At 41.2% G+C, this 20,678-nt stretch overlaps 1 protein-coding gene across 42 annotated transcripts in view; it reads left to right on the top strand.

Annotated features, from left to right (window-relative positions):
- The window catches only part of CELF2 (CUGBP Elav-like family member 2), a 500,204-nt gene extending 483,332 nt beyond the window's left edge, over positions 1-16,872 (top strand). For 8 of the 42 annotated variants that reach the window (XM_070501030.1, XM_070501053.1, XM_070501035.1 and 5 more), the window contains 5 exons: positions 13-132; positions 7,199-7,378; positions 11,632-11,775; positions 14,809-14,980; positions 16,356-16,872. In XM_070501030.1, coding sequence (XP_070357131.1) covers positions 13-132; positions 7,199-7,378; positions 11,632-11,775; positions 14,809-14,936 — 572 coding nt within the window. In that variant the 3' untranslated portion in view covers positions 14,937-14,980; positions 16,356-16,872. Of the gene's footprint in view, positions 1-12; positions 145-7,180; positions 7,379-11,631; positions 11,776-14,808 lie in introns of all 42 variants that reach the window. The other 34 variants (XM_070501042.1, XM_070501026.1, XM_070501021.1 and 31 more) reach the window with 12 other exon arrangements.
- The last annotated feature ends 3,806 nt before the right edge of the window (positions 16,873-20,678 follow it).

Raw genomic sequence — 20,678 nt, 5'->3', positions numbered from 1 at the left:
TTTCTTTTTCAGTGGCTGCTTCAACTCCCAACTCCACTGCTGGTGCAGCCATGAATTCTTTGACCTCTCTTGGGACTCTGCAAGGACTGGCGGGAGCCACTGTTGGATTGAATAATATTAATGCACTAGCAGGTACCATAAACAGTGAGTATTTGTTGCTCTGGTGGACAGCCTTCCCCCAAATTCGCCACAGAAAATGGGCAGCCAGAAATGACCTAAAAAGGAATTAAAACTTGGGATGGAGGAGCGCATGCTTTGATAGGCAAACTCTACCTACATTCATTTGCCTCAAAAAATACCCAACCCTCGCCACCCCTGGAGTCTTCTCTAATATGTCGCATGTGTATTCATCCATAGATTTCTGTGGTTGACAGATATTTGCAGGTTTCAAGGGTTTTGGTTTTGTTCTGTTCTTCTTGGAGGCAGGGTGTTATAACAGAAAAATTAATAGACTAGAAATCAGGATGCATGGGTCCAGCTCCAATCTGCCACCAGTCACCTACAGGATTTTAGGCAAATCACTGCCCCCACTCTGGGCTTTAGAGTCCCCATTTGAAAACTGACAGTTCTGGGTCATACAATCTTAAAGGTGCCCTCCAGCTCTAAAAGCTAAAGATTCATGACAGTTATATAGGCGGAAAAAGGAGGCCTTGGAAAGAAGGAAATGCAGTTGAATGGAGAGAAGCCGCTGCTAGAGGTGACATCATCTGGAGTCTTTATTAAGCACCCACAGGCATGAATCACCTACAGGAGTGCCTCTCCAAAGGGGCGTGATTCTCCCATGGCAGGCTGACGCAGAGGGGGGCAAGTCATTTACAGAATTACTTAGTTCTGAAACATGGGGACTCACCAGAGAACTCTAGGTTCTGTCCTACAGAATGGCCTCGCCACTTCTAGAATCTTAGATCTACTATCCTCTGTCCAGAATGGTACCTGGCTAGAGGATAAATATATTTTAGGCTTGTGCTTAGCTTTGGCTCCTATGTTGGGGGAAACTGATCCTGAACCCACAGAGGAGACATTTCACTTGCCTTTCCCTAGGTTCGGTCCCTACTGGGTGCCTGAGAGTGGCCAAGCCCAGCAGGTCCATGACAGCATAAAGAGATTCTAATGTGGGGGCCCAGTTACCTACCAGGCACCCCAGGCAACCCAACACCTGCCCCTTTGAAGCTTTAAGAAAGGGGACCTTGGCAAGTTGCCCTATTTTAAGCCATGATTCAATAAGTGAACTATTTTTAAAGTGTGATCAGGCAGTACAATTTTTTTTAAAGCAAAAAAAAATCCCAATGATTCTATACTTTGAAAAAGTTCAGAAGGAATACTGTGCAATTTATTTGGTACAAAAAGAACCTAGAACTCCCTGAAATGAAGACTGATAAGAAAATCACTCATATATTTAGAGGTGGGAAATTTTCAGGTTTTATTAATCCTTTTATTCAGATGTTCTGGGGAAAAGAAAAAACACTCGGCCTGAGTTTTGTCTGACATAGGCCAGAAAAAGAAGAAAAAGACTTTTCTTTCCAGATATGAGGGCTCTTGATTAGCAAACAGTATATGAAGTGGTAACCATGTGATGGCAGAATGTTTTATTCCAGAGACACTGCCTCCTGCTCCCCCTTCCCAGCAGTCCAGGAGGAGCCTCATTGCCTTGACTCCTGTTTCTGACCTTGTTCTGCAGACGCTCCAACCCACCTGTCCTCCCCTTGGGGGCAGATGTGTATGTGTGTACATCCCTTCATGCTGCTTCTCTTGCCCCGGGACCTAGTTCCCCTAAAACAAGGACTTTGATTTGATCATCTTCCTGTCCTTGGTCTGCAAAGTAACAGGCCAGTGGGAATGGCTGTCCTCCTCAGCATGTGCTCACCACTGCTGTGTGTTGTCCTCCTGTCTGTGTGGTCCCACCGCTCCATCCTGTTCTGTTGGACTTTGCTGGGATTTTCCCATCGTTATCATAAAGGACTAGAGAGGGACTTTGTTGAATGGCAGAGAAACCATGACTAGTTCTTGTGTGGGGTCTGTGTTGTACAAATTTTGCTTCTGGCAAGGACAACAGGCTTCAGCTGTTGTGTTTTTTAAATTCTTTGCCATTAGGTTGATATAAGTATGTATAGTTCTTGGAAAATTATGAATGTTTCTAGTTTAAAATAACCCCTACCAGAGAATATAAACCAGGAAAATGTTTAATTTAACCAAAAGTCATACCCAAACAAAAATACATTCCTTCTGACTTGGTGAATGTTACTAGTGCAGAGCTATTTAACAATCCCAGTATTGGTTTCGAGCAAATATTTGCATCTTGTCTCAAATACCACGAGAAAACCTTCTAATATAGAGTGTCCTCTTTCAGACCATTCTTCCTCCATAGACATGATGATGCTACCTGTCCTGCTGGACAATTCTCAAAGAAGGTAGTCAAGAAATGGTTACCTGGACAGAGGCCGCTTCTAAAATAGTTGGCCTCATTTCCATATCATTGCTGTTTCCTACCGCACACCATCCTAGAAATCATTACTTGCTACCGGAAGGAGAGTTTTCTGAATAGATCCAACTCTTTTTTCCGTGGACAAAGGAGCCAGGAAGAAAGCAGATGGAATGCACAGTTAATTTTCAAACTCACCTTAGCATAAATTTTACCCTCTTCCCTGCCAGAGGCCTCCTCACTTCCCCCTCAAAATAAAGTTTTGGTTAGTAGACAAGTAGCTAAATTAAACTGTTAGAGTTTGATATCCTTTTTCTTCCTTTATACATTCACAAAAGGAGTGACTGAAAAAGTACAGCATCCTAAAGCTAAAAGCAGAAATCCAGCAAGATCAAAAGGACGGAATGTGGGTAATTCACGAACCGAGCTTTCACTTCTGGTTTATTTGAGGGTTCTCCAGGCGTGTTTCGTTTGTTAACATCTGAACTAAGACAAAGAAAACATTTCTTGCAGATATGTCCGTAAGATTCTGCATCTGATTTCGTGTGTTTAAATATGTGTCAAGTGACATCCTTATTTTTCCTTGTTTAAATGGCATAATTCTTCCAAATGGCTTACCATGTGGCGCTTGAAATTATGGTTGTCCAAATATAAGCCACAAATGCCTGGTGAATGGTGTTTATGGAAAGATTTTGTGTCGAGAAGAAAAAGGAGAAGATGCTTTGGGCATATTATTGTGGCTTGTCACCCTTTATATACATTGTGAAATTACTGTTTTAATCTGTATTCTTGCAATATATAAAAGATATGTGTAGCTAGATACATGTACAAGCACACAACCTCACACACACTTGTGACCATGTTAACATAGGCATATGTATAAATGCCACTAATTGTACATACTCATATTCGTCTCTCCTGGTTCTAGACATTTTATACTTAAGTTCTCATTATCAGCTTGCTGCTTAGAAGGATATACCTTATCTATACCAAGGAAAGCTTATCCCAGTAAATAGATTACAAACCTATGAGAATATTAATCCAGTCCTCACTTCTCTCTTTTTTTATTTGGTATAAAACCTAGCAGAGTGGCTTGCAAGTAAATGTAGTTGGCTTATGGTACTCTGCCCCCGATTCTACGTTTTAGTACCATCTTCATAGTGGCCATGGTCATGTTCATGGTCATATTTGTGGGTGAGTCCTTCTCTGTCATTTTCACAGATTTACTCAGTAATCTCACAGCTCCTCAGATCTCCATCCGTTGAGGCCCTCTGGAGAGCAGTTAAGTTTAAAGCACACAGTAGTGAGGATAGGCACTAACTTTATTGATAGGCCATTGGTAAGGACCTTCCCTTGGTGAGGTTTGCCACACCTTCCATTTTGTTCTAGTCTTGCTGATCAAATAGCAAGCGTGGGAGTCTAGATTAAATGGGATGCAATGATCCATCCATTTGGCCTTTTCAAAGAAAAGCCCTATTTCTTTAAGGGGAAGCATTTCATTCAACTTAACCTTCTTCCAACCTCTGTTTCTGTTGTCCAAAGTTTTCAGATGTGATCAGATACCAGCAGCTGAATTGACAAGTGCTATCTTTGCTATAATAATTATTTAATGTAGACTAACCTCAGATAATTCACAGGAATAACTCTCAAAAGTTGAAATCTTTCTTTGATGGTTCTTCAAATTCTACCAGGTAATCCACTACCCATTCTACTTGGATTTGGCACACACACACATCAAATTTTCTGGGATAGTTTTGGTTTTAAATATTCTCAATGCACTTGTACTTGTTAGAATATTTACCCTTATTTTTTATTCAAAAGGATGGTTATACCGTGGAGAGGAAAGCCCTGGGCTGCAGAGGCCGTGGCTACTCCCCTCTTTGGCATCAACATCCCTTTTACTTGTTGCCTCCTCGACCATCTCCTTCCCCATCCCAGGCAGGTTAAGGCCAACCAGGACTACCTCCCAGACACGTGGAATCAGCTGAAGCAAGCAGAACCCTTCACAAAGCACATTTGCCCTGAGGTATAGTCCAGAAACACAGCCAACCACTGTGAAAGGTAGGCAGGAACCATGTGTGGATGTAGCCGGCATGTCCCTCACTAGAGCTGCAGGCCTCACAAGGACTCCAGTCCTGAAACATCCAGCCAGTCTTTCACGAGTATGAAGTTCATTCTGCTTCTATATTTCAAGAGAAAAAAAAATTGCCAAAAAGGGGGAAAGAGTTAGAAGTAAAAAGATAATTCTCATAACCTAGACAATTAAAAAAAGGTCCCATACCAGAAGGGAAGGAGCCAGGCACCAATGACCACTGCAATTAAATACCACCTGTGTGTCTAGCCCTCTGGAGAAGCCAGGTTGTGGAAGCTACAGATCACAGGAAGGCACTCAAAGGTCTCACATGGCAGGGCCTGAAAACTCCGAGGCCCTTAGCTGACAGGGTACCGTGGAGACGCAGTGCTCTCAACCACTCCATTGATGGCAGGGGGATCCGGAGACAGTCCTCGTAGTGGAGCCTCTGTCTTCAGTCCGTGTTTGTCAGACAGCTGTGCTCCATGTAGCTGTCAGCCAACGTGCACACCAGGAACCATACGCCTTGGGGTCTAAGTAGGGTAGCAAGTCACCGCTCACTTTCCTACTAGAATTCTCTTCCTGCCCATGAATCCACTCTTCCAGAGGGCTGAGCCCATGACGTGATCATCTGTATCCTTAGCACCTATTGACAGCCTGACAAAAATGAAACCAGCAGCACTTGTCAACAGTTCCTGGCTCTTCTTGGGTTATCTTACACCCTGTCTCTGAAAAGAAACATTGATGTTTCTTTGCATTCACACAAATATTGGGAAGTGAGAATGAAATAAGACCAAAAGGGGAAAAGAGAAATAAATACTCCCTACCTCTTCAGCAGCCATAAGAGTAACAGGGATGGAGAAGAAAGGAAGCACGAGGTAAATGTGATTAGTTGGTGTCTGAGGGGTTGTTTAGAGTAATTAGGAGGACAAACTATTTCCAGGCTCTTTAACAGCACTTATTTGCATGATGGGAAAGAATTAGGGAGAGAAACTTAAAGGAGAGTCAGCAGGACCTCTGCTGGCCAACACCCTTTTAGCTTAGCTTGTGTTTCCTAGATCTGCAAGAAGTCACTTCCTTCTTCAGTAGGCTAGTTACTCCATTCTTGTGTCCCTCTGACTGTCCTTGCCGCTCCACCCCACCCCACTCCTCTGCCTGAGCAGACAGTACTTGGTAACATCACCCAAGGCCCAGTTCTGTCTCCTCAAGCCCCCCAGGGAAGAATACCAGACAGAGGCACTATGAGATTCCTCTACTGTAAAGCCATGGGGTAATTCATATCTTGTATGTAGTCCTTTTAATCTAAGAGAGGAAGTTTGTCAAAATAACAGAGGCACGTATGGACTAAGTAAAACATTCCCCACCTCCTCTATTTCCTGTGGATGGCAAGCCAAAAACATTGACGGGAGTGTTGAGGTATTTAAGGATTAGATTTCTCTGTATAATTTCTAAGCCTCCTTATCTTAGTTCCCTATTCTCATTAGACTTACCTATTTTTTTCCCAGTTATCTTTGCTATTTTAATTGTCCTAATCAATAGCCCTAATCCCTTCAAGATTTTCATTAATGTTTTCAGTAAGTTCTTCCCAGAAACTTTAAAATGTTTTAATCATAAAAGGGAACTAAAGACAATTATGATGTCACCTCTTCCATTTCCTGAGTTTATATGAAAGTTAACACTCTATAAAGTATTGCTTGTTTTGACTCAGTATTCAGGGAAAATGTGACACAGTCAGCAACCATAATAGAGCAAAAGAGCAGCCAGGATACAAGGGAAAAAAATCAAAAAAGTGTGCTGGCCAACATCCAGTTCACATCACTTAATAGCCAAGATCCAGCTTACAGACACGTGTGTCACTTCAGTTGAGTGAAAAACATGACATCGAGCTCTTTCACTGGCAGAAACCCCAGTGACATGGGCACTGATTAATATTCCTATGTGTGTCTGTTTGCTGCTGAAAATGGCCCCATTCTGTTTCTAGCCCTTCATACTGAAGAAGGAACTTCACTTCTCTGCAATTAGAAGAAGGATCCACATTTTCTCCTATGCTTTAATTCTTAATCAGCTCGGCTCCTCCTAAGGTCCTAGTCCCTGACAGCATCCTTCAACTGCTTAGGAAAGCCGGTTAATGGAACTGCCGATTCACTGGTTTACTGAGTTCAGGGCTTGTCTTCTCTGCCACTTCCTCATCCGACAGCTTAAGGGAGAAAAGTTTTATTTTAACCTTTTCTCAACCCCTTGAGCCATCCCATGGCTCCTCAAAGAGCCCAGTAAATGGATTTAAGTGTACAGATGTTACAGGCCTCTGCCACTAATGTGTTTTTACATGCTTCTAGGCTCTAAGAAGCAGAAGGCTTTTATTTTAAAAAGATAACAACAGTACTTGCCAGTAGCACATTGCATGGAATTACAATGTGTTGTCTAACTGTGGTGCCTTGGTGAATCGTGATCAGTGGCCTGGGGAGTGAGGGTTATCATCACTCGGGGGGGTTGGTTGTTGGTGTTTGTATGTTCACCATTATTATGATTTATTACTTCATAGTTTTGTTTTTGATTTCATGTTGGTTGAATTGGTGTGCTGGCTGCATGCACTTGCTGTTGTACTTGTGTCAAATGATTCTCTAACTTCCTTTGGAAAGCACTAATGAAAAGTGCTATTTCTCTTCTCTATTGTTGGGTTTTTTGTAAAGTTGCTCAAATGCTCTCAGGTATGGCGGCTCTGAATGGAGGACTTGGCGCCACGGGCTTGACGAATGGCACGGCGGGCACCATGGACGCCCTCACCCAGGCCTACTCAGGGATTCAGCAGTACGCAGCAGCGGCACTGCCCACTCTGTACAGCCAGAGCTTGCTGCAACAGCAGAGCGCTGCGGGCAGCCAAAAGGAAGGTACGTGCCTCCCCACGGCCCAGGGCAAAGGTGCCGCATTCGTCTTTAGAGCAGGTTTTCAAAAAAACTAGATTGAGCCAGTATCATAAGAAAAATCGTTTTATTGCCAGCACTCATGGGTTTTTCTAAGAAACTTGAGAAGCGTAGACTGTTTCAATCTTCTTTCCTATGTTTCATCTACCTTTTTAAGATGGATTTCTCACCCACTGCGTGCTTGTACACGCTTACTTAGTATTTGCTGCCATCAAGAAATTGCCAGCAACCTGCTTTCCCAAATCAGCATGGACCACCTATTATTTCTCCCCTTACATATAAACTCCTGGGTAGTGGGAGGGATGAGCTGATACTGTCTTCTGTGGGTGGAGTGCTCTCTCTGGCAGGTCCCAGGTTTCTCAGAGTCCACATCCCCTGGGGTTGCCTCTCAGTAGACGATGGTTTCCAGCTTAATGATAAAATCCACTGTTGGGATTGACTCAGTCTTTGTTTAATTGGGGGTTTTCTGGGGAAGCAAATAAGTGATTGATTGCCTTGCTTCTCTGCCAATAAAGCAAGTAAACGTCAGGAAGTTAATGCTAAGAATAAATTAAAGCTAATTATAAAGTACTGAGCTTGTCCAAATAAGGAGAGCTTGTCTCTTTTTCTTTCTTCCTTTTGGTTTCTTCCTCCTTAATTGAAGTTGCTTTAAAGCAGAATCTGCAACATGATGTTTATTCTCTCCTTCTCTTTTATCCTCACCCCATCGTTGCAAACTGTTTGAATACTCTGACTTTCAACATGGTGTTCTATAAGAAAGAAAATAGTTTTACTTTGTAAAGTGATAAAGGGGACACAGCTTTAAATATACTTGTGTAAAAAAAAAAGGCTTTTTCTCTTTAAATGAAAGATATATGAAAGTTATTTTTCGTTATTTGAACTTTCTCTTTACTCTTAGTTGACAGTTATTGTAGATATTTTAAAACACGCAAAACTGTTCAGACAACTGCGCTTCCCCTGACATGTGGAGACCCTACGTCAGAAACACCAAGACTTCCCAAGGAAACGCCTGTATTGAGGTCCCTTTGTGTGGGGTCTACCATGGTGACAAGTAAGGGCAATAGGAGGGGTCCTGAAAGATAATGATGCCCTCAGAAGAGACCATGGAAGCCAGTTCCCTCCCATGCAATTTAGATAGCCTGTGTCTCTAGAAAATATCAGTCAGTCACCAGCAGACTCAAAATTTGGTCATTTAAGGATAAAGTCTGGGCCCTCAAACAATATTTTTCTCGGTTGCTTCACCCCAGCCCCCTGCCCTAAATCTCCATGCCTTGAGTTTTAGGGATTTAGGGCGTGTGCAGGAGTGAACCCTCTGGGATTAATGTAAAATAGGTGAAAATAACTATTGCCAGTTCCACATTATTTATATTTAGGTATGCAGGCTTCCAATAGCATGGTTTTAGGGTTTCTTATTTTTTGGTTGGTGGTGGTTTTGGTGTGTGCGGATATTTTAATCATCGCTCGCCTTCTCATCTGATCTCTTCTTCCCGCCCCGTTAACGTGTGCTCAAAGAATTCAAACCATCTTAATATGAGTTTAACTAAGACATAATTTAAAAGGCAAGTTATGCTGGAAAAAAACCCAATTAATTCCACTATGAAATCGATTTTTAGATTTTCTACTCTGTAGTTCTATGCTTTGGTCAAGAGCGTTGACAGTCAACTTGAGGTATGTAGTCATGTACCTGGTATATATTTAGCCACAGGAAAATGAGCCCCTCTGGCTTTGTAAAGAAATTGGTTTTCATTTTTCCCCAGCTAAATCTTCTGCAGGGTTATGGCAGTCCCCGCAGCTCTGAATCCAGGAAAGGCGGCCACCTTGTCTGCCATTCCTGAATATCCTCTCACCTCGTTCATATCTTCCCATCTTCTTTTATTTGCAGGAGGCAAGTCACGCACACACAAGTAGGTAGAGGCTCCAGAGACCCAACAAGAAGCGAGCAGGCGCGGGCAGTCTGATACAGACACCCCAAGTGCTTTATGCTAGAGCAGATGCCCTGTGAGAAATACAGAGGATGAACTCCTAACCAGCTGGGCCCAACAATGTGACATGGAGAACTCTCACAAGTTAAAATAACATGTACTAGGAGAAATCTGAGCAATGTACTAAACAGCTGAGGAGGATACGTAGGTGAAATCCTCAAAAAAGGGGTTTTTTTCCTTTGGTATCTATAGCAATAGCCACCTTCTGTGCATACGAGAGGTTTTTCCATATCAAATCACCTTAGAGTTAAAAATTTTGGCAGTTTGCAAAGTCAAACTGTTTCTTGGTGATGAAAAGACTGGAGGGTCTACAGTAGGAGATGCTCGTGGCATTTTTTTCCTGGAAAAATGATGAATAAAAGGACAAAGCCTCCTTTTGAGTTTACATGTCTTCATATTTTCTTGGTCTCCCTATCTGGCACAGATACATTCAGAATGTAGAGCCTTCTAGAATGCCAAGATTATCCAGGCATAGCCAGTAATCCATCATAGTGCATTAAAATTGCATTTTACCTCCAGGCGGTGAGATGACTTCAGAATCCAAATTGGGTCCCATTAATCCTCATTTGTGCATTTGGCCCTTTTATTTACAAGGAACATTAAATCTGGGTAGTACCAGATTTGCCCAATATACATATTGCAAAGGACGCGCGTGGCATGTAACACTCAGAACATCTGTTTCCAGTGTTTTGGTTTTGCATCTATTCATATTAAGTTTTAAGTTTTTTAAAACCAGGAAATATTTGGGGACCTAAGCCCTGCAATTGTGTCCTTTTACATACAGACTGCCTCCCTTGCACTGGAATGCAGATGTGTCCATGGAAATTGTGAGTGATATAAAAAGTTAAAGTGGTCAAGTAGACACTTAGGAAGAAATGCTTCATCTCTGTGGCTTCAGAAATTTGCCTCAAGAAGTGTTCCTGGTGAAAAGTCCCATCAATGAGAACATTTTTTCTTAATTGTAAAAGAAAAAATGTTCTAATGAATGGGACTCCTCACTCATCATGGTTATTATTTTTACAAAGTTCCTTTTCCCCCAGTTTTATTTTTCTCTGCCCCGTCTCTCCACTCAAGGGCACCCACTGCAGCCTGTCTCCTGGGGCTTCTCAGTGGAGCAAGCAGTCCTGGTTCCTCTCCTGTGAGTGCCAGTTAAGGTTCCATGAACCAGCTGCAGAGGTTACTTCACCAGTTTTTTGAGCTCCCTTCCCTCCCAGACACCATGCCACAACATTCTAGAAGCATCCCGCCCTGGGGCCTCTCCAGAACCATATGGGGAAGGATCTGCAACTACCCCCAGTGCCCTTCAAGCTGGGAGGCATTCTTATCCCTTATATATGAGAAGATGATACCTTCCATCAGGTCATTTGGAGTCCCTCCTTTTTCTTTTTTGCTTCTTTTAACCTTCAACTAGTTCTTGTACAGGTGGGTAGAGAGATGGGAGAATGAAATGGGAAGGAACTTAAGAGAGCTTACCTCTCCAGCCGGTATAGCTAAGAAGATCCTCCCTATTCTTCCCTTCTTTCTTATATTTTCTGGAAAGTAATGGGTAAGAGTGAACAGCTTGGCTTAGCCTAGTCTTTGACTAGCTTCTGCACCTCATGCACTCATTTCCAAGGCCAGTTCCCAGTGGTATAATTCCTATCACAGTTGGGAAACTCTAGCCACCTATTTTTCCCTGCCTTGACTCATAGCCAGTCATTTCTAATAAAGACGGTTATTAGACTGTGTGTTAAGAGATTTGGCAAATCAAAACTGGATGGATAATTAGGTAAATGATTGAGAAATCCAAGCAGCATTACTGCTTTATCCATTATTCTAAATTGCTGCAATTTGCTTAGAATGCACAGGACACTCTCCTCCAAGAGAGAGTATACGCACACTACAAAACATGGCTGCCCAGCAAAAACCCACTCTACCCCATGGCCCCCACCTTCACCTCCATGAAGGGGAGTTTGACAATATGTGCTAATATGCAGTAAGCAAACGTGACCCACAGAAGATTATCAGTGAAAAAGAAGCCATTCTTAACCAGTCTCTCTTTGGAAATTCAGAAAATCTGAAGGATGATTGCTTTCCTAACAGACATCCCAGCACTTGACATAGATCCATCTATTTCATCCTCTTTTAGAATGAGAAGCCCAGATGCTTAGCCTGTCTGTTGTTAGAGCATTCCTAAGAAGAGGCTTTGGGATCTAAGAAGCGAAGAATACCTTACTCTGATTTTTTTTTCCTCTTTAGGTCCAGAGGGTGCAAACCTCTTTATTTACCACCTTCCACAGGAGTTTGGAGACCAGGACATTCTGCAGATGTTCATGCCTTTTGGAAATGTTATCTCTGCTAAAGTCTTCATTGACAAACAGACCAATCTGAGCAAGTGCTTTGGTATGCAAAAGAAACCAAGCTAGAATATTACCCTGCATTCCCAAGTGAGGAGTCATGGGACGGAAAATGTAAATGGCAAATAGTTCAGAAGTCAGGATAGGGCTTTCCCTGTGTGGTGGTGGTTCCTGGTTTTCTGGATCCATGTAAGCAGATTAGGCAAAGTCGTTTAATCGAAAGAGAGAAAGGGCTGTATAAAAAGGAAGGATATGGGAAATGAAACTAAATGCCCATGCATTAGGTAATGTATCAAGGCGTCTTCCTACATATATCTAACAATGTGTCACTGTAGAGCAACAGCAGTTTCTTTAAGCCCCATAGACTGCAGATGGGAGTACACAGTCAACAGACTGTAGCTTTGGCTGTCCTGATACAGAATAGCATTGCAGACACTCTGCCACTAATTCCTTATTCTTCCAGGGTCAGTATGACTCAGACACTGTGGTTGTGGGTAACACACTGTCCTGGGGGCTTGTTCAGCATCCTGATATACACACACACAAACGCACATCCCTTCCCAGTTCGTGGTCACAGAAAGCACTGCCTTAGACTGGAACTCAGGAACCTGCAGACGGGATCTGCAGGGACTGCCTGAGTGGATGGAAAACACAGGAGTGTGCAGGTATTCCCAGAACCTTGGAAAACCCAGTTCCTCAGCACCCCACACTATGATTGCCTGCCTTCCTCAAGCAGCCCAGACTCTGCCTCCCAGGGCAGTTTTCGCTCCCTGAGAGAGGAAGGCAAGCTCACTGCAGGCACTAATGTTTCACAGCAGGAGAAGAGCATTCATTACACCTAGTTCTTGTTTTATTTTTCAAACCCTTTTGGTCCCCAAAGTAGTTAGAAGGTAGAATGTTCAGACTATGTATACTCGCTTGGCAAGTTCTGGCCCAGTCTGGGATTTTGCTTTAACCACTCCTCCAATTTAATAATTCATGGTGGTAGTAGGTAGTAACAGTAGCATAAAACAAAGTAGAGTAGATAGGGGCCAGAGGAAATACAACTAGAACTGTATGGCATAAAGAAAACATCAAAGGTAGCCGTGGCTGTCAAACAGCCAAAAACCCACACTTAGTATTTGGCTGACATAATGGGCAACCAGTCTAAAGAGAATGTGCTGGCTTCTAAAACTGCATTATCATAACGTCTTTCTAATTTCTGTGCCATCACCTAGGAAGTTCTGAAGCCTCTGTTGTTAGGGGAATGAGTGTGTCGAGCATTTAAAGGCCCTTTTTTTACCCCAGCGGAAAGGCTGTCAGCCTGAACCCATTACACTATTGCCGCTGCCGTGGCGAGTACATAAACCGCCTTGTAACGGCTCATGAGGGAGTGCAGTGGAAAGTGAGCTGTTACATGGGGTGTGTGCGTGTTTCAGCATGAGCTTACCTCTGGGAGCTTCCCTGTGCAAGGTTTTGAGCCAGACTTTTATATTCCTCATCGCGGAACAATGTCCTGGGCTTGAGAGGGACTGGACTTCGTGGTTTGATTTTGAGAAAATATTTACTGCCTTGAAAAGAGATCCTGTCGGCCCACAAACTACTTAACCAATGTGTTCATAATAATGCAAGCTATAGCTGTGTATCAGCAGACACTGGTATTTAGCATTATGGACTGTGTTTTCAGTTTCTTGCGGTCCCATGTTTGCTGGATTGCTAGTCACACCGTGGTACCCCATTCTAGCCTCTTAGTCAAGTTTCATTATCCATTTCACCCTTGACCCATTTCCGTTCTCTAATCATCTTGCTGCTTCTGGAGAAAGACCCAGAGGGGAAAGAGAAAAAATCTCGGATTCAAGATCGCATTTATTGGGAATTAGGTTTAATAAAAATTTAAACCACCATTTTGAAATACAGCCTGCCTCTGAGGCTTCTCTGCCTTATACCATATGCTCATTTTTACCAGCTGAAAGTATATTTATGGCCTTTTTTTCCTCCTCTAGTTTGTAAAGGAATTTTCTCTTTAGCTTTAACCTTTAATAATAGATGGAGAAGCTTAGTATAGAACCTCTGATGTTCAGAACTGAAATTCAATCAGTATAATAGCTCCCTTTTGATCCAAAACTAAGTAGGAACTGTAGAAGCTCAGCATTCACTGAAGAAAGCTCTGCGTGACCGCCCTACAGCTCCGCTCCCCCAGTCCTGTGTTAAAACAAACTGTGTGATCAAAATTCTGTTTCTGGGTCTTCAGTGAGCATCCTTGGTTCTTTTTCAAAAGCGTGCCCTCCCTGCCGTTTTGGTGGCAAGTGTTGGTACAGAGAAGACACTGGGAATTCTGTTAGGAGGGTTGGTAAGCTCCAAGCTGTTTAGACTGTTTATTCCCCAAGACTCTTGGGAGTACAAGGTAGCAATTTCCATTCTGTTGAATTCAGTGGAGCTTTGAAAATGGAAGTTGAGATAAGGAAAAAGGCCCAGTGTTTCCCCTGGGTCCATAGGTTCCTCTCAGTAATGACTCCAAAATGTTAAAAATCGAATATAAATTACTCTAGAGTTAATTCACTAGCTTACCCTGTCCTACAGCCAAACAGGCGTGGGCTCTGAATACGGATGGAGAACTGGACCGAAGGACAGGGTCTTTGGCAGCACAGCCTGGCATCCACCTGGGGGCACATGTGAGCCTCTGGGGACCCTTCCAGCCCTAGAAAAGTTACACCATCGCTTACATGAGCAGCACTTACTTATGCACCAGGAGTTCTTTCAGAAGGATTCTAAGGGACTTGAAACACAAACGGAATTGACTCAAACAATGAAGTCTGAGATTTTAGCCTCCTGGGGAGGGGTTTTGTTCTCTTGATACTAAATTACCAGTCCAACCAGCTTTTTCACTGCTTCTCAGTGGCCATTTCCAGTGTTGCCCCTAAAACAGGCCCTGTACGTCCATGGTAGGCGCGCAGTGAATTTAGTAAAGTTGAATTGAGACCATGGGGCACTTCCCATTTACAGTTACACGCTCCAGCTATTCCGTGAAGCCCTGGTCCCCTTCTCTACTCGGCTGCCTCTCCATCTTGATTCCCGCCCTCCTTCCCCTTGTGTTTTCCAGGTTTTGTTAGCTACGACAATCCAGTGTCTGCGCAAGCTGCTATCCAGGCTATGAATGGCTTTCAGATTGGCATGAAACGCTTGAAGGTCCAGCTGAAGCGCTCCAAAAACGACAGCAAACCTTACTGATCCTAACCCCAGAGGCTCCCTGCTCTTATTTTAGCTTTCTTAGGGTAAGTCCCACGAGCCAAGCCTGTTCTCAACAGGAAAGGCAGAGGAGGACCACAATGCCAACTTTTACCAAGAGAGACGGTTATTTTTACAATAAGGCTTCCATTTCCCACTCCCACCCCCCAACCCAGTTCGCCATAATTAAAACTTGGGCTACCTTGTTTCTATCAAGTAAACTCCTCCTCCAGTTGTGCCACTGTATTCTCCTTTGTTTTGCAATTTGAATCTCCTTTTACTTTTTTCGTTTTGTTTTAGTTTTTGCTTTAAAAAAAACCACACATACACAAATAAAAATAAATGACATCTTGAGAATTTAAAAGGCAAACAAAGGCTAATGTGCAATTCTAACTCTGAGACCCCTGGTCCCCCGAGAGCACTGCCTGGAGAATTCACCCCTCCTATCTGCGCCCACCCCCTAGGAGGGTGCCAGCTGATTAGAGGCTAAGGCAGTGGCCCAGCTCCACAGAAAAGCAAGGAGAAGCACTTAAAACAATACAAAACGTCTTTCCACTACATTTGGTTTGTCTTAATAAGTAGGATTTTATTTTAGGGTTCAAAGAAACATGACTATTGGTCAGATTATTACACTGGTTGTCTATTTTGTTATTGTTTTATTTTAGTTTTTAGAAAGGATTAATGTAAAAAAAAAGATTTAGAGATCTGTTTCTTAAAGCTACAGGGTTTAAAAATAAAATAAAAATGAGTGAAAATACTTGATGTTTCTTGAAAGATAAATTTAATAATAAATAAATAATACATAAATAATACATAAATAAAAAAGAAAGCCACAGGCCTGTAAATTTTATTTGTAAAAAAAGCATTTCTATTTTTGTACAAAATTTTTACTGCCTCAGAAATAATGGAAGTTATTTATTGCCTATTGTTAACTTATTGGGTACCTAAAGAGCAGTTCTCTGTGCTAGCTAGATCCTTTTGAAGTAGTCTCTAGAGGAATCGTCCTAGGAAGGGGCTTTTTTTCACCATTGAACCCTAGGCCTAAAGTTCATGCTTTATCCTCTTGTTGTTTGTATCTGTCTGATTATTTTGTTCGTAACTTCCATTATCTAGTTTACAATTCAGTCGTCTGACTTTCCCCGTATGTTACATTCGTTGAAACTGGATCCTCTCCCCTGTCCCTTGCCAGCCCCTCACCCCAAACACCCGGAATCCATCCCCTCTCCCTCTCTGGATGGATTCTCTTGGGGTTCCATTGTGCTGTGGATAAAGACTGTAAGAAATGCAAATTATGTGGATGGCTCCTAGACTCCCTAATGACCTAAGATTTGCATTAGTTTTTCTCCTGCACCCTTAAGAGTGATTTTGTTGCTGCTGCGTAGATTCTGTGTAACTTTTTACTCTCCCTTGTTTTCTCCCTAGACATCTTCATGCCCGTTAGGTCACCGTTTGCCTAGCATGTCCCTGTGGCGTCTCAAAAAAAGTTTCATCGTCCCGTCATTGTTTCTGATGTCTTTCTGACCTCACATCATATTTGGTTCTCCTACTGACCTTTGATCTAGTTTGACCTTTGAAATTTGCATGTGACCTCATCTAGCTATGAATTCTGGGAAGTCAATGTGAAAAACATTGCTGCATTCATGCAAGACTGAAATTTATTATTAGACAAATTAATTATAGAAAAAAACAACCTGTGGCAAAAATGTTTCTTTCTTATTTTTTTTTCTTTTCATAAAACAGACTTGAAAGTATTATACAGGGATTGGCATTCTTCCCGGTCACTGGTAACAATAGCAATATGTGTCCAGGGACACAGAATGTTGGTTTCTAACAGACTACTTCCAAAAACAGTTTGAGAAAAAAAACTGTCTGATTTTAAGTCTCTAGAGGTCTGTAATAGTTTTTACATTTTTCAGGCAGTGTAAAGTTTTTTGATAAGGCCATTTTAGGTGGCTCACTTTCTCATTAAGATATATATATAGAACCACTTTTTGTAGATTAGTATAAGAAAAATATTTACCCTGTTTTGGGGCAAATGCTACCTATTTGTGTCACCTTTTGCTGAACTGACTCACAGTTAGACAATCCATGGTTTAATGCACATGAAATTACCTATATTTTATACTGTCTCAATGTACAGGAGAAAGGTTGCTGTGAACTGTGTTACGTTGGTGCTTCTGTGAATTAAGTTGTGGTTTCATCATGAGTCTTACGGTCTTAATGTTCTTTGTTGATAAGACAAGTTTAGAATTGGTTTACTTAAAACAAAAAAGAATTTCAAAAAAAAGTTGTTTGCTTAAAAAAAATTTCATGTGAGGGGGAAAAAAAAAACCTATTCCAGAATAAGTTTTGTGTTGGCTTGTAAAGCATTGATGTCATTTTTTTTTTTATTGTGGACTATTTAGATGTGTTTGTGTTCAGCAAAATGTGATTTTTTTTTCTTTTAAAGAAAAAAAGTGAAAATATATAGTGCCAAATTCCAAAGGTACTTCCTTCCTAGAGCTTCAGTGTGTTTCTTGTGAGAAGTAATTTGATAACATGGGTATTTTATTATGTGTTTTGTATAAATCCCTAATATTTAAAAAACAAAAAACAAAAAAAAGAGGTTAAAAAGTTTGTTAACTTGCTATCCTGTGGTCTTGTTGCCTGAAATTGTTATTGTTTGTTATTTCTCTATGATGTTTTTTGTAAGACATTGTATAAGTGCCCATGTCTCACTTTTTTAACCACTCTGCACATCAATGCTGTGACGGCAACCTCACAATGTATTTTCTTCATAATATATGGAAACCTCTAAGGTGAGAAAGTTTTGAACTTTTAACCCTTTCTACCCAGAGCTATCTGGAATGTTGATAACTTTTTATACGGTCATCATTTTAGTTTGTTTTGGGGTGTTGCTAAGTTGGATTTTTTTTTCCTGCATATATCTTCTCTTTGAGTTTTTTACTTCACTACTTTCTTATCTTTGGTTTGAGACCCAAAAGAAGAAAACTCCACCAGGCAAATCTGAAGGAAAAAAATAGACTTTAACCCTCTCCAATTTCTTTTCCCTACATCTTTTTTTTTTTTTTTTTTTTTTACTTTGTATTATTTCTGGTCATTTTTAAAAAAAGAATTCTTAATGTGCTGCTGGAATTTCTTCTTCAGTTTTCATTTAAAACAGTTTATCAGATAAACCTTCTGAGGGGATGGTAGATGGGTTCAGCACCTAAATAAACCTTAAAGTCTGTACGCTTTTGAGATCAGGATTAGTGGCATGTTCTAGTTTAGAGTATTTTCAAATACCGTCCAGTTAAACAACAGTCTTTTGAGGGACTTTTGCTTTTGTTTCTTAAATACTCCTAAATAATCAGCCATTGTGCTGGGGAGTCTCTGACCCCTGTGGACACCTGAATAAGCAAGGTGTCTGGAGTTAGAAGCCCTGCCTTTTCATTTATCTTTTTTTTTAATGAAATGCATTTAGGGGGACTGACCATCTAAGTAAAACTCAGTTCTTTATCACAGACACTGACCAAATACCCAGCACCAGTTCCTGCTGCCACTTTTTAAAAGTGCCATATTACTTTGACTTCACGTGAACAGAGCCCCTGCTGTCTTGACAAACCCCAGTGTCATCCCTAGGGCCCCAATGCCAACTCCTGCCTTCCTGAAGCTTCTTTGTCTCTGACGGAGTTCAGAACTGCTGGCTCCCGTTCCTTCCTCCGTTTCCCACTCTCCACCCTCTTTGGTTTAATGTGTGTGGATGTGATAGCCCTGGGATGGAAAGGACTAGCCTCTCATGATGCAAAAAACACAAAAACAAGTTTCCTTCTTATAGCACATGCACTTCTAATGAAAGGATTTGTATTATCCTCACACGTGTTTACTACTGCTGGGGCCTTCCTTCATCCTCTGAGGGCTATTTTGTACTTCCTGCAGCAATCAGCTTCATAACAAAAGTTACCACACCTGGCTCTCATATCCATCCTGCGGTGGTGTGTAGATACACACAGAGGAACACAAGAGAACACCATTTGAACTGCTGAAGGCTGTTCATTCAGAATCTCTTCATTTATCAATTACACATAAATCTCAAAATCCATTTTGTCTGATTTCCTCCCTGAAGGAAACTGCCCTCCTCCGCCCTCATTTCCTTTCACTCAGCGCAGCTGGCAGGAGGCTCAGGGTGGGCACTCGGAGCTGTTTCTTATTCTGCAGGCAACCAAGACAGGATATTTAGGATTTAGGGGGAAAGTCCTTTTTTTTTTTTTTTTTTTTTTTGCATGTTTCATTGTTAAAAAGATAACCCTCCTCAGAGACAAGTTGTCCTTTTATTCACTTTATCTTTTCATATCAAAAGGAAAAAGCTGCAAGGGTGCAAAGGGCCCATGCCAGAAGAAACAACACACAGGGAAACTGCTTTTTTAAAAATCAAGCGTAGAGAATAGTCATTTTTAAACTAAATTAGAGAATTGTGATAAAATGGCAGTCCTCAAGGCGTAACAAGTTCATCTTTCTTTCACCATAGGGGTTAGAGTTCTTTGGCTTGTGCTACTCTGGAATCATTTTACTGTTTCTGTTTTTATTATCTTAAGTGCTAATTAACAAGAAAAAATAAAATTTTAAAAAAACCTGTAGTTTCATTACCTTTTTGAATAATGTCATACAAAAAATGTATTTGTGTTTTTTTTGTGCTGTGAGAATTGTTGTTTGTAGATTAACAATATTTTGTTTAGAATTACAAAATAGTTTTTAAATATTGTCTGAGAAAAGCCAAAGTTAATGCAACCTAGTGGAAACTGTAAGACCATTTGAGTATTGTTTCTGTTTTATTGATGCATTTGGATTTTGTTGTTTGATGGAATTTGAGCCAAAAAAAAAAAAAAATGCAGGCTTTCCTATTTCTACAATTGATTGTACTTATGCATTTTGTACCAGTGGAACTTTTTATACTGGAGATTAAAAAAATGGAAATTTTTGTGGCTTACTCTAGTGGGCCCCCTGACAATGACTGATTTCAAGTTTGATTTCTGGTTGATAGAAAGAAAGTTGCTTTTCTTTTGAGAATTAAAAACTTTGGCTTGATTTCTTTTTCCCTTTGCTTATATCTAGCATTAGAATTTTGTCTTAAAATACAGCGGTAAGTTTCACTTTTTATTCTGTATTGTGCAGTTACACAATAAGGTAATTAGATTTAGAAGTACTCAGTCACTTTAAGTGGATAAATGTATTAGTTAAAACTTTAGGGGTTTGCTTTTTTGCTGTTTAGAACAAAGTTTTTTCTGATTCTTCTGTCCTCATTGTGAACATAACCGTGTAGTTGAAACAGTCAAACTTATTTTTGTAACGTATGTTATTGTGTGATGCGGTTTTTTGCTTCTGTCTCCAATATTAAACCATTTTCCTAATACTTGTTTCTCTCTCTGCGTGTTGTATTGTTGGTAGTCATTATATGTTGGTGATACATCTACACACCTCACTGTTGCACGTATCTGTTTTTTTTCTCTATGTTGTGTAAAAGATACAGTCGATTCCACCTAAGTGAATATCTGATTTGGGGAAAAGGGCAACTGCACACCAGCCACCTCTGATTTATGTACAACAGCCCACTTTAACTACTGCTTCCAAGATTTATACTTTTTTCTATGGTTCATCTAAATAACTGCCTACAGAGTTGGATTTGCCAAGACCTTCGACGGTCTTCTGACCACACTGGTAAATTTCACCTTCTCTTCTCTCCCCGTCTCGCATGGGTATATGCATGCT

Source organism: Equus asinus, chromosome 29 (assembly GCF_041296235.1).
Source record: "Equus asinus isolate D_3611 breed Donkey chromosome 29, EquAss-T2T_v2, whole genome shotgun sequence".
NCBI classification, from domain to species: Eukaryota; Metazoa; Chordata; class Mammalia; order Perissodactyla; family Equidae; genus Equus; species Equus asinus.
This window is presented reverse-complemented; position numbering and strand designations above follow the sequence as displayed.